This window comes from Solanum pennellii, chromosome 1, assembly GCF_001406875.1.
Source record: "Solanum pennellii chromosome 1, SPENNV200".
Classification (NCBI taxonomy): domain Eukaryota; kingdom Viridiplantae; phylum Streptophyta; class Magnoliopsida; order Solanales; family Solanaceae; genus Solanum; species Solanum pennellii.
The window spans coordinates 5,394,751-5,405,684 of record NC_028637.1 but is presented as its reverse complement, the minus strand read 5'-3'; the positions used below and the strand labels follow the sequence as shown (position 1 = coordinate 5,405,684).

The 10,934-nt window shown below is 24.8% G+C and overlaps 1 protein-coding gene across 1 annotated transcript; it reads right to left on the bottom strand.

The window, feature by feature from the left end:
- Window positions 1-691: 691 nt before the first annotated feature.
- LOC107031181 (protein CRABS CLAW-like) lies at window positions 692-3,535 on the bottom strand. Its single transcript, XM_015232461.2, has 7 exons — window positions 3,391-3,535; window positions 2,729-2,857; window positions 2,533-2,620; window positions 1,842-1,890; window positions 1,343-1,418; window positions 1,164-1,227; window positions 692-903 (listed from the first exon to the last, which is right to left on the bottom strand). Exons 1-6 carry the CDS (start codon window positions 3,517-3,519, stop codon window positions 1,177-1,179), a joined length of 522 nt encoding a protein of 173 aa, XP_015087947.1. The 5' UTR covers window positions 3,520-3,535; the 3' UTR covers window positions 692-903; window positions 1,164-1,176.
- Window positions 3,536-10,934: the final 7,399 nt, after the last annotated feature.

Genomic DNA, 10,934 nt, shown 5'->3' with positions numbered 1-10,934 from the left:
TAATTATCACTTTAAATATCATTTATCTTAGCTTTATTATTTTGGGTAATGCTAAATTTTCAGAAAATTTGACCTGACTATAAAATTTAAAAAATTAGAATATTTTTTTTAATTTTAAAATAAATTAATCTTTTTTTCATTTTTAATTAAAAGATATTAAAGCAGATATGATAAAAATATTCAAAAAAATAAAATAATATAGGTAAAATGCTATTCTGATCAAAAAGATTTTTCCTATAATTTTGATCACTCAGTTTAATTCAAATAAAAACAAAATAGTGTTAATGTGAATAATCTTCCCCTATCCCTCTATTCCATGTTGAGTGCATCAAGGTTTTTTTTTTCTTCAATCTATTCTTTTCTTTTTCTTTGATTATTTGGTTTAATTTAATTAGTTGTTAAAGTAAATGAAAGTATTAAGATAAATTAAGGACGGTTCATATGAACATTACTGAAATTTTGTTCCTCTATTTATTGAATGAGTCTTTAGAAGAAATTATTCGAACAATTATTTCTTAAATAAAAAGGGATCAATGTAGAAATTTGTGTTGGACTTCTATCATATTATCCTAATAAAGCTAAATAAACATAAATTTGTTTTCAAATTTTTTGAGAGGTCTTGCATAACTAAAAGGAGAAAATGAAAATATTAGATTAAAGAAAGTAAAATGATTAATCAAAATGAGCAGAATAAAATAAAAACTAGAAACCAAATATATTATAGGGATAAATTTTTCAGTACAAAAGTTGAAAATAGCAAACATTAGAGACTAATCATCCATGATATATAATTAAAAAGGTCTCCAAATTAAAGTCAACCATAAATATTAATTTTCTTCCAATACAAGTAGAATCATTCCATAAATTCCAAATTTTGCTTCACTCCTCCAACGCTAAATTAACCTATATTAATCAAAAATAATATTCATGTTAGACAATCATTTCACCATATATTATATATAACAAATTAATAAAAAAAACTTATCAAGATCAAATTAACTAATTTTCAGTGTAAATTCAAATATATGTTTTTGTTTTTGTTAGAAACATCAAAAAATGTTATAAATTATACTAGTTAACAATTCAAAATATCAAAAAAGCTATATTTAAATTCATTTAACTTTTGTTAATAAAATATAATCAAAATAATGATAAAATCTTACATTGTTGTAGTTCTCACTTCTCAGCCAAGGTCCCATTTGGAGTATTTGGAATGTACCTAGCCCACTATATCACAAAATTATTATATTATATTATATTATTTTTGTAATTATATATGTGCTATAAAAAAATAATTAATGTAATAAACTTAATTTCAAATAAATTAATCATTTTAACTCACATTTTTAGCTGCTGCACTGAAAGCTTCTCTATGTGGTATCTCTGGATGTGCTGCTTTAATACGCTGTATCTCATCCCTATATAATAATCAAATAAATCAAGAATAATTTTTTTAATAAATAATCATGATTTTATGAAAAACATGTATTTTTTTTATTTACATTCTCCTTGAGGAAAATATTGATTAGAATACGTATATGACTATTTATAATCTTGTTTGTAATTTTGAAAAACAATTACTATTAAGGATAAAAAATATAAAAGAAAATTAATTACTTTTTTCTTGAAAAACTAAAATGGCAATTATTTTTGAGAAAATAACAAATATTTTTGAGACTAAGGGAATATAATCTATGATCATTTAAAAAATAAACTGAATGAAAAAAAAAAAGAAAATAAGAAAATGATTTTTTAAAAAGTAAATTTACTACTAGACAATGTTTAGCGGTCTTTTATTAAACGTAAAAAATATGAATAAAAACAGGAAGATGATGTTTTACTTCATAAACCGATTGTAAGCAGATGGTAGCCTGTGCTTCTTCTCAGGAGCTTCAACCATAGTAAAAAAAAAAACAAAAAAACATAATCAATTTATATTATAAGCTAAATATATAGAGGGTTGATTGTATCGATGATCACTTAATTTTTACTTTATTGTAGTTACGTATAGTAATTCATTATATATTCTAAAAAGAAAAAATAATATTACGAAAATTATTATATTTAAAAAAGAATCACTCAACTTTGCCTAAATATTATAGTAAGTTATTATAAAGACATAAAAGAGACATTTTATTATATGATATTTTACTATGGAAAAATATTAAACTAGCTGCAACTAACTAATTCATAAATAAATGAGATTAGCATGTAATTATTATTGTTTAACTAAGAAATTTTATCTGTCTCTAATTTCTTATTTTTTTAGTGTTTAGGCAAAGTTGATAATAACTATTGTTACAAAAATAAACTGTTCAGTTAGTAACTTAATTATTATGCTTTTTGGGGCAAAGTTTGATCACAAGAAATAGTTTAGTCACGTAAGTAAATTTTTATGTTACAAAATATAGTTTAAAAACTTTTGTGTACAACAAATTAAATAAAAATTAAGTTCCATCTATATATGAATTAACCAACCCAACAATTTAATTATAAAAAGGAAGACAATTATATATATATATATATGCTTACGTTTTACAACAAAAGGTGCCTTTGGAGATGAGGGTTCACTTGAAGATGAAGACTGTCCCTTCTTGAAATTGTTGAAGAAATCTTGATGCTTTAACAAAAAATAAAATAAAATACATACATACATTTTTTTAAAAAAAATGAATAAAAATGGAAATAAAATTAATTAATTATTTAAAGTAATTTTAATAATAATTACCTGAAGAATGGGTTGGTGATCAAAAAATTGTGGTTGAATTGGAGGTCTACTACTTAAAAAGGAAAGATTACCACAATGCCCACATTTCACTGTCACAGTATCCAACAACTTCTTGCATGGTATCCCCACCTATATATAACCAAAAAATTACAAATACCTTATAAATTATATGCATCGACAATTTAAAAAATAAAACTATATATGAAAAGTTAAAAATATATAGTAACTGTCGAATCGTCTTAGCCTCGCGATATATTTTTAAATTCTAATTTCATTACTACCTACAACTAACCTCTACTACATGTCACTAATATAATGACTTGTTATTATATTTACATTGTCAATATATATATAAAAGAAAGAAAAAAAAACACCAAATGTTGACAATATGAAAAATAGAAAGTTGAAAAGTGAAGAATGAGAGAAATGATAGTTATATATATAGCATGTGATTTGACAAAATAGATTTGTTCTCTCTTATCTTATGCTATATATAATAAAAGTCAAATCATTATTTTATATAATAAGAAGAAAACAATCATAGTAGCTTTCTATTGAACTTTCATGTCTTTCTATTCTATTGGCCTTTACCGGAAAAAAAGACTAATTCAACGAGATATACATGTTAAATATGTAATAATAATAGTAATAATAATACGTACCGCGAGTATAGTGTTACAAAAACTGCAACGGACATAGCAAAGATGTTCAGAAGGATCCATGGTGTTAATTTTATGATCAGCAGATTCCAATAAGTTGAGACAAGAGGAATTAGGAGATGAGGAAGACATATATATAAGTAGGTAAGTATATATTTCTTTTGGACTTTGAAGAGTGTATATATATATAAAAAAGTTCAAAGATGAGAGTAAGATAGAAGGGAAAAGATATAGAGTTTTGGGGTTTGTATCTAGCTAGATTTATTTTTTTGGACTACCCCTCGAAAATAGATATTCATTTTTTACTTGTCCAATATTAAATTAACATGTTTTAAAAAAAATAATAAATATAACGTCAATTTATTAAACCATCATTTATATATATATAGTCAATATTTTGGAAAATGATTATAGTTCATAATATGAATAAATTAGGAATTATAAATCATTTCTTGAGTAATTAAACTATATAAATAAAAGGAACGTAATATAATGAACAAATAAAAGTGGATTCACGAAGAAAGTAATAATTTCAATTAACACCATGCTTAAGAAAGAAATTAGAATGTGTAATCTTAAACTTGCTATATATCATTTAGATGTTAAATGATATTTTTTTGAAACTCTGACATTAAATACATCACACATCCATGTGATTATGAAAGCTTCTTATTATTATAAAATTAAATTATTTTATATTAAAAAATATATCACATAAATTAAACCCGCTTGTAATTTCAACTTTTAGTTTATATATCAATCAAGTGAGGAATTCTCAACGAAAAAAGTGCTCTCTGAATCGAACGTGAAAGTAGTTTTCCATCAGACGGTTTTTCCTATAACTCTACTCTCGACTTGGATTATATATCCAAAAAGGTCCGCTCTCGGCCATTCAACACGCTGCCTAGCAGAGACGTGGTTATCTGAAGTGGATTCTCTCTCTGTACCTATTGCACTGATATCTTCTCTTTCACTCTCTTTCTTCATTCAGGAAAGGTGAAGATTGAATCGGGAACCGAAAACGAAGAACAAACTTTGTAACTCTTAACGGAATTCTTCTATTGGTAAGGAGTAGGACTTTTCAAAAATTGGTCCTACCATGGATAGTATCATATTTGTTTGAAATTATTTGTATTTAATATTTATATCAAATCAATAAATTAAATATAATTTATGATAATGTGAAGAAGCATGTTATTTTTTGTGACAACATTATAATATGGAATTATATATATTTAGGTTATTCAATTCACCAAAGGTTCTTGATATTATATGATGTGTTATGCTAGTGTCTGAATTAATGTCAGTGTCCTTGATTTAGGAAGAAAATGGCAATCTCTTGCTTATAGATGTGAGGGTAAAGGAATTTGACTTTTAAAATATAAATTAAATAGATTTTGAGAGAAAATGACAAAAACGATCTCTTATCTTCGAAGGTAGATCCAAAATAGTTCATCAATTATGTTTTGGTCTTTTGAATTTGTCTAAAGCTTACTACTTTTAAGGGTGGTTTGGTATAAAGATCAATAATGTAACGATTGGTACTGTTTTAGTTATAGAAGGATTATTTTTATCAAGTGTTTGATTCATTATTTCTTATCTAATTTTGTGTGTGGTTTAAATGTTTACGAAAAAAATTCTTTCCAATTATACCCTAGAGTTATTATGAAATTTTTCGTTTCATGTAATTGAGTCAAGGTAGATAATTAATGAAGAATATTATTTTTTATAACATTTTTAACTAGCTAGGAGGGTAAAAATTTTATTGTCATGCACTATTTCTCACTTAAGTTATTTGAGAGTAAATAATTTTCATCTTAATAAATTGGAGTTAATATCTCAAAAGGTCACACAACTATAATGATTTATAGAGAAAATTTACTTTGTTTTGTATCAATAAATTTTAAAAAACTCTTCATCATAAAATAAAAATATAAAATAAATATAGCAAAATAAATTAAACTNATCTTGTGTAATGTATAATGGACTTTCGTTAAGAGGCAATATCTTACTTATGAATTGTTCTTAAATTCATACATCAACATTAGCATATTAGTCGAATTATGATATTTCATATTAATAATAAATAGATTAAATAACTCATATTTTAAAAACAAAAAATTATATCTAAATAATAAAATTTGTAAGTTAATCTAAATAAATTTATTAGTATAAATATAAAATATAAAATCAAAAAAATAAATAAAATATTAAAAGGATTTGAGGGGGTAGTTTGGTCTTTACCTATAATAATCTCATGGTATTAGAACTAATACCACCAAATGGAAGGTATTAGTTATATTCCCTCTAATACCGTGTAGGGTGCATAACTAATCCCTAAATTGATAATACACAGACGCAAAATTTCTACCAAACATAATATTAAATAATACCACACATAATACTTGAATTATTTCTCCTAATACTCTTCAAATAAGTATCAAACTATGTCAAATATGTATCAAACTATGTCAGTTAATTTTGATAAGAGATATGAAAAAGAACTCATTTTTAGAACCTAGACTAGAGGCTAGAAGTATACTTTTTGTAGTTCTTTTTAAAGTTAGATGCAATTTTTTGAGATGTAGTTTGTTATGTTTTTTTTCTACAGATATATTTCTAATGTCTAATACAGTTTTTTTGTATTAATATTAGAATTTGATGTGATTTTCTTGATGTTTATAATCAAAACATTGTTTTATTGTTTTTGTCAAATTTAGTAAACACAAAATGTTAAAATAATTAATTTTTGATACACTTAAAAAATCAATAATTATTCAGGAATACTTGAAAGAAATTATTTTAACCAACTCTCGAACATAAAGGACCATTTCACCACTTTTTAAATATAAACTAAATGAATTTATATGACAATTATAAGCAAACAACAATTGGTATTATGTAAATACAGTGTTTTGATAGAATAGTTGAGATTTATTCAATTTTCAATTAGACATTTTAATTTTAAATCTTTAAAAATAATTTAAAAATATATAGAAAATACGTCTCTTAAAAATAAAATTTATTTAAATAACATCTAATACGAATATCGAATGTGAAACATATGGAAAGAATCTCCTATTCTAACAACAGGACATTTTGGTTTATTCTTGAAAGATAGGTAATTTAATCACAAGAAGACAATACATTGGATATGCAATAATTATTCTTCTAGTACTTCTATGATTCTTTGAATTTAATAAATTTTAATTGTCCCTCCAGATTTCAACAGATACTGTTGCAGCATCTTTATGTGAAGCCTTTTCCTTTGCCACTCCTATCAAATAAAAGCTTATCTAATCAACCTATACAATATTTTGTTTCTTTTGATATTTAGGGCAAATAAAATTTCCACAACATCAAAGAAATTAATATTGTTGTGATTTTGGTTTTTCTTATATATATTGATACATCAAGTTTGATAAGGAGATTTATCTATAATTATAAATCAATATAATCGAATAACATTTATAATACATAAACGTTAAACTCGAAACATAGTGATTGATAAATTGTCAAAGAATAAGACTTCTAGATCAATTTTATAGGGTTATTATTTTCCAAATGAAGTTTCTTGAACACTTTATTGGGTCCGGGTCAAGGTGACGCTAATAATATCTTCATATCAATTAAGCAAGTTATATTATCTAAATCGTGTATTTTCATCATCGCGATTTCTTGAATCATGTTTAAATATTTAATCGTATCATTTTAAGGGCAAACACTTTTAAAATTCATGCATCTCGTCTCGACATATTTCCTCACTCTAATGACATGTGGTATTTAGTGATTCAACTAATTCAAATTTGATCCGTTTTTTGAAGCTCAATAAAAGAGATAAAATACTCTAATTAAGAATTTCTCCAACAACCTAAATTGATTAAAGGGGAAGTCAATACATAGGAATACTATACGATAATTCCAAGGACGAATAAAGGGATCATATAAACAAACAAAAAGAGAAGGCAGAAGTTGAACGAATGGATCAATTAGACAGTTGTTATACTTATGCTTCTGATTATCTATTCATTTTGAAATTCGACTAAATTGGTGGAGAAAATCTCATTTTTAAATATAACTTGTTCCTTCCTCTACGAACTTAGATACATATATCATTTATGCTAGCATCTAAATTTAACTTGTATAAAGTTGAACAAATAAACATATGTATGTGTCATACATGACATATAATACATGTAGGACATAAAATAGCCATTTTAGGATCTGTATGTCTATTTTAATAAGTGTTTGTTTGTACACATTGAAAGTTTGAACATATAGATGTCAGTTAAAGTCAAGTTAAAAGAACATAAATATATATATTATGACTAGATAATTTATGTATATGGATACCCTAATTACATCTACTAACCTTTTTTTTTTTCATGTTTGTGGGTGCCATATTAAAGAAAGAAAGTTGAAAATGACCAGTGCTACAATCACAAGTCACTTTCATAGTGATCTCTTTTGAGGCAAGCTTATGAGAGGAAAGTTTGTGTCTTTTTATTGATGGGACTATTCAAGAGTTTGCTAAACAAGGAAACTACCTATTTCTACCCTTCATACAACTTTCTTTCATAGTATAAACGACTTTCCCAATACATATAGAGCTTTAACAAATGTCTCATGCATGCAAAATTAAAAAAATCAATGCCCCTTTATGGCCACAAGATTCCCCCCATTTCTTCCTCCAACTTATTGTCAAACTAAATAATTTTTACACCATCGAATCGTGTTTCATCTATCGTTATAGATTTTATGATCAAACAATAAAAAAATTTCATGTTTTAGTTGTGGATCATAAGAAAAAAATCAATTAGCTAGAAGCGTTTTAGTGACAGATTAGCTGAGGATAGCCAATAAATTATTTCATAGCTAATTTCATATTCTTTTGTAGTGACAACTATCTTGTTTTCAAGATTTCAAATTCTATATTTCAAGAGAGCTAATTACTCGTAGATATCATTTGAATAATCTAATGGTGTAAATTATATTAATGGTGTATAAAACTAAAAAACTCCAACAAAAGTACAAATGCCAAAGCCAACAAAGTTTTTAACTTTTTTCTCTTCCATCTCTTGTGTTTGTGATTGCCTTTGATTTTATATGGATTTGGACATAATCATTTGATGTTGGAGTACCATTTTTGCTTCCCTTTTATAGAAGGTTTGATTGGACTACTCTGTCTCTTTAATTTGGGATTCATGTCTCCTTGGACTTTTCTGGTTACTCGTGGGTGTACATATCGAAAGATTCTTAACTCTAATTTATGTGGCCTGCCTAATGAAGTTGAGACAACAAATGCCCCAATATATGTTTTTTCGGAGCTACAGTATTAGTTACGGATTTAAATAAATTTGTACGAGGGTTTTTGGGTATGAAAATAAAAAATTTATATTCATTTTTATTTGTGTTTGATGATGAATTACAAAGAATACTTGGCATGCATTTGGATATGCGACACAAAGTTATAATTTTAAACTAGTGTTTGGACATGAGGTATGTGATCATGATTCAAATCTCAAATTCTTCTAAAAACATGATTTAACTAGTTTTGAAAATGTAAAAGTTGACCTATAAGTTTATCTTTTGTAAAAAAATAATTAAAAGAGGACTCTTCATTTTTTATTTTGCAAGAAATATATATATTCATGATCGGTGTAAAGTGATTATTTGTACCGTGTGAAGTGAAAGAATTAATTAAAGAATAATTATTCACTACTATTGTTGACTGATGAATCGTTATAAAATTATATGTATTTGAAAACTTATTATCGAAATGATTATTTATGTATAAAAAAAAAGCATGGTGATATATATATATATATATATAAAAGAAAAAAAAATTTATCAATGAAGCGTCTTAGTATATTTCAATATCTTATTTATCAATTTCGATTTGCTCATTTGGTGAGAGTATAACAATTGGAAAAACTTTGATAGTTTTCATAACTTGTGGCTTTTTTATATTTATAAGAAAAAGATAATCTAAAAATTCAAATTATATGCCAAAATTAACTTCAATTTAATCTGATTTTAAATTATAATTCCATATAGCATGTCCAAACGGGCTCTTAAGAGTGTGTCTTATGGAGAAAAAAATTTCATGAAAAATGAATAATTTTCTTACTTATTTTCTAATATTTGGTAAGAAACGGATGTTCGGATGAGAACAGGGAGGAGGTTTGAGAGTGATGGATAAGTGGGACGAAATAAATTTACTTTGGAAAATTACATATTAAATTTGTTTCTCTCACATTCATTAGAAAGACGTTTTTTTTTTTTTAGAAAATTATTTATATCCCAAAATATTTTTTTAAAAAAAAAAACCTTACTACCAAACACACCACTAGAATTTGAATTTACATTTTCTAATATGATTTATAACCTTATATTTTAAAAGGTGGTAAAATTACTCACCTTGATTAATTAACCTGAAATGTTAAATCCTCACATATGTACTTCATACTCTTACAAATATCTTTCACTTTATTATATATTTTGTATTTTTATTTGTATTTGATTGGCTTGTTATATTCTTTACTTTAATGATTCTGATACGCTGTGAATTTGTCATCTATAAAAACAACAGTAAATATATCATAAGAACGTTTTCAATTTTTTTTAAAAAATTGATCTCTATTTGTCCTAGAAAATTTATTGTTAATTTATTTAAATTGTAATTCGTTATTTCCTTTCACACTCAGATAGATAATTGCTTTTACTTTCCTTGCCTCCCATGGTTAAAGGGGTATTAGTTTCATAGTCACTTAGATATGGGGTGAGCTTATCTATTTTTCCTATTTTTAATATAATATTATAAAAAATTCTTATCTCAAACAGACTTATCTGTAAATATTATTTATGGTAAATTAATATTATGCTTTTGTTTTACAGTAATAGCCAAAAGGTGGTATAGTCAAACTTCGTTATATCGGTTATTTGTTAGGGAAACTTACATAAATATACTATAATAACAAAATATTTATTATTTATAGCAATAACTTTTTTTTTCACTTGATAAATTTTAATTTATTTATAATACAAGTTTAATTCATATTACAAAGAACAATTTTTTATTCACATATAATACAAATGTTAATGATAAATAATTCATTTATCACACATTTTAATTCACTTATAATACAATGTGTCAAACTTTTACCAAACAAACATAATATATTTTTAAAAACAATTATAATTCATATATATTGATTACATAATTCACTTTTAATACATATGACAGATTTGACATAGTATTGCTATAAATGGTAATAAATAAAAAGTATTGTTAAAATCAGTAATTATTTATTAAAATATATCAATTTATGTAATTTTCCCTTTTTGTTATAAGGTACGTCATTATATCAATTTGGAAAAGATCTTCTAAATAATATTGTACATATAACAATAATATAATGTCATTTTTTTAAATATATTGTCATGACCCAAATCGTCGTAATTGACATCCACACTAATCCTCAAGTGGGAGAACCATTACTTCAACCCAAACAAGCATCTAAAATTAAGACATTTAAGTTACAGAA

Excerpts from the sequence above, each read along its gene's own strand:
- LOC107031181 (XM_015232461.2), bottom strand. The coding sequence starts at position 3,519 with ATGTCTTCCTCATCTCCTAATTCCTCTTGTCTCAACTTATTGGAATCT. Across the intron at positions 2,621-2,728 it reads ATCACCAACCCATTCTTCAG|CATCAAGATTTCTTCAACAA; the intron begins GTAATTATTATT and ends TTTTTGTTAAAG. Across the intron at positions 1,228-1,342 it reads TCAGTGCAGCAGCTAAAAAT|TGGGCTAGGTACATTCCAAA; the intron begins GTGAGTTAAAAT and ends TTTGTGATATAG.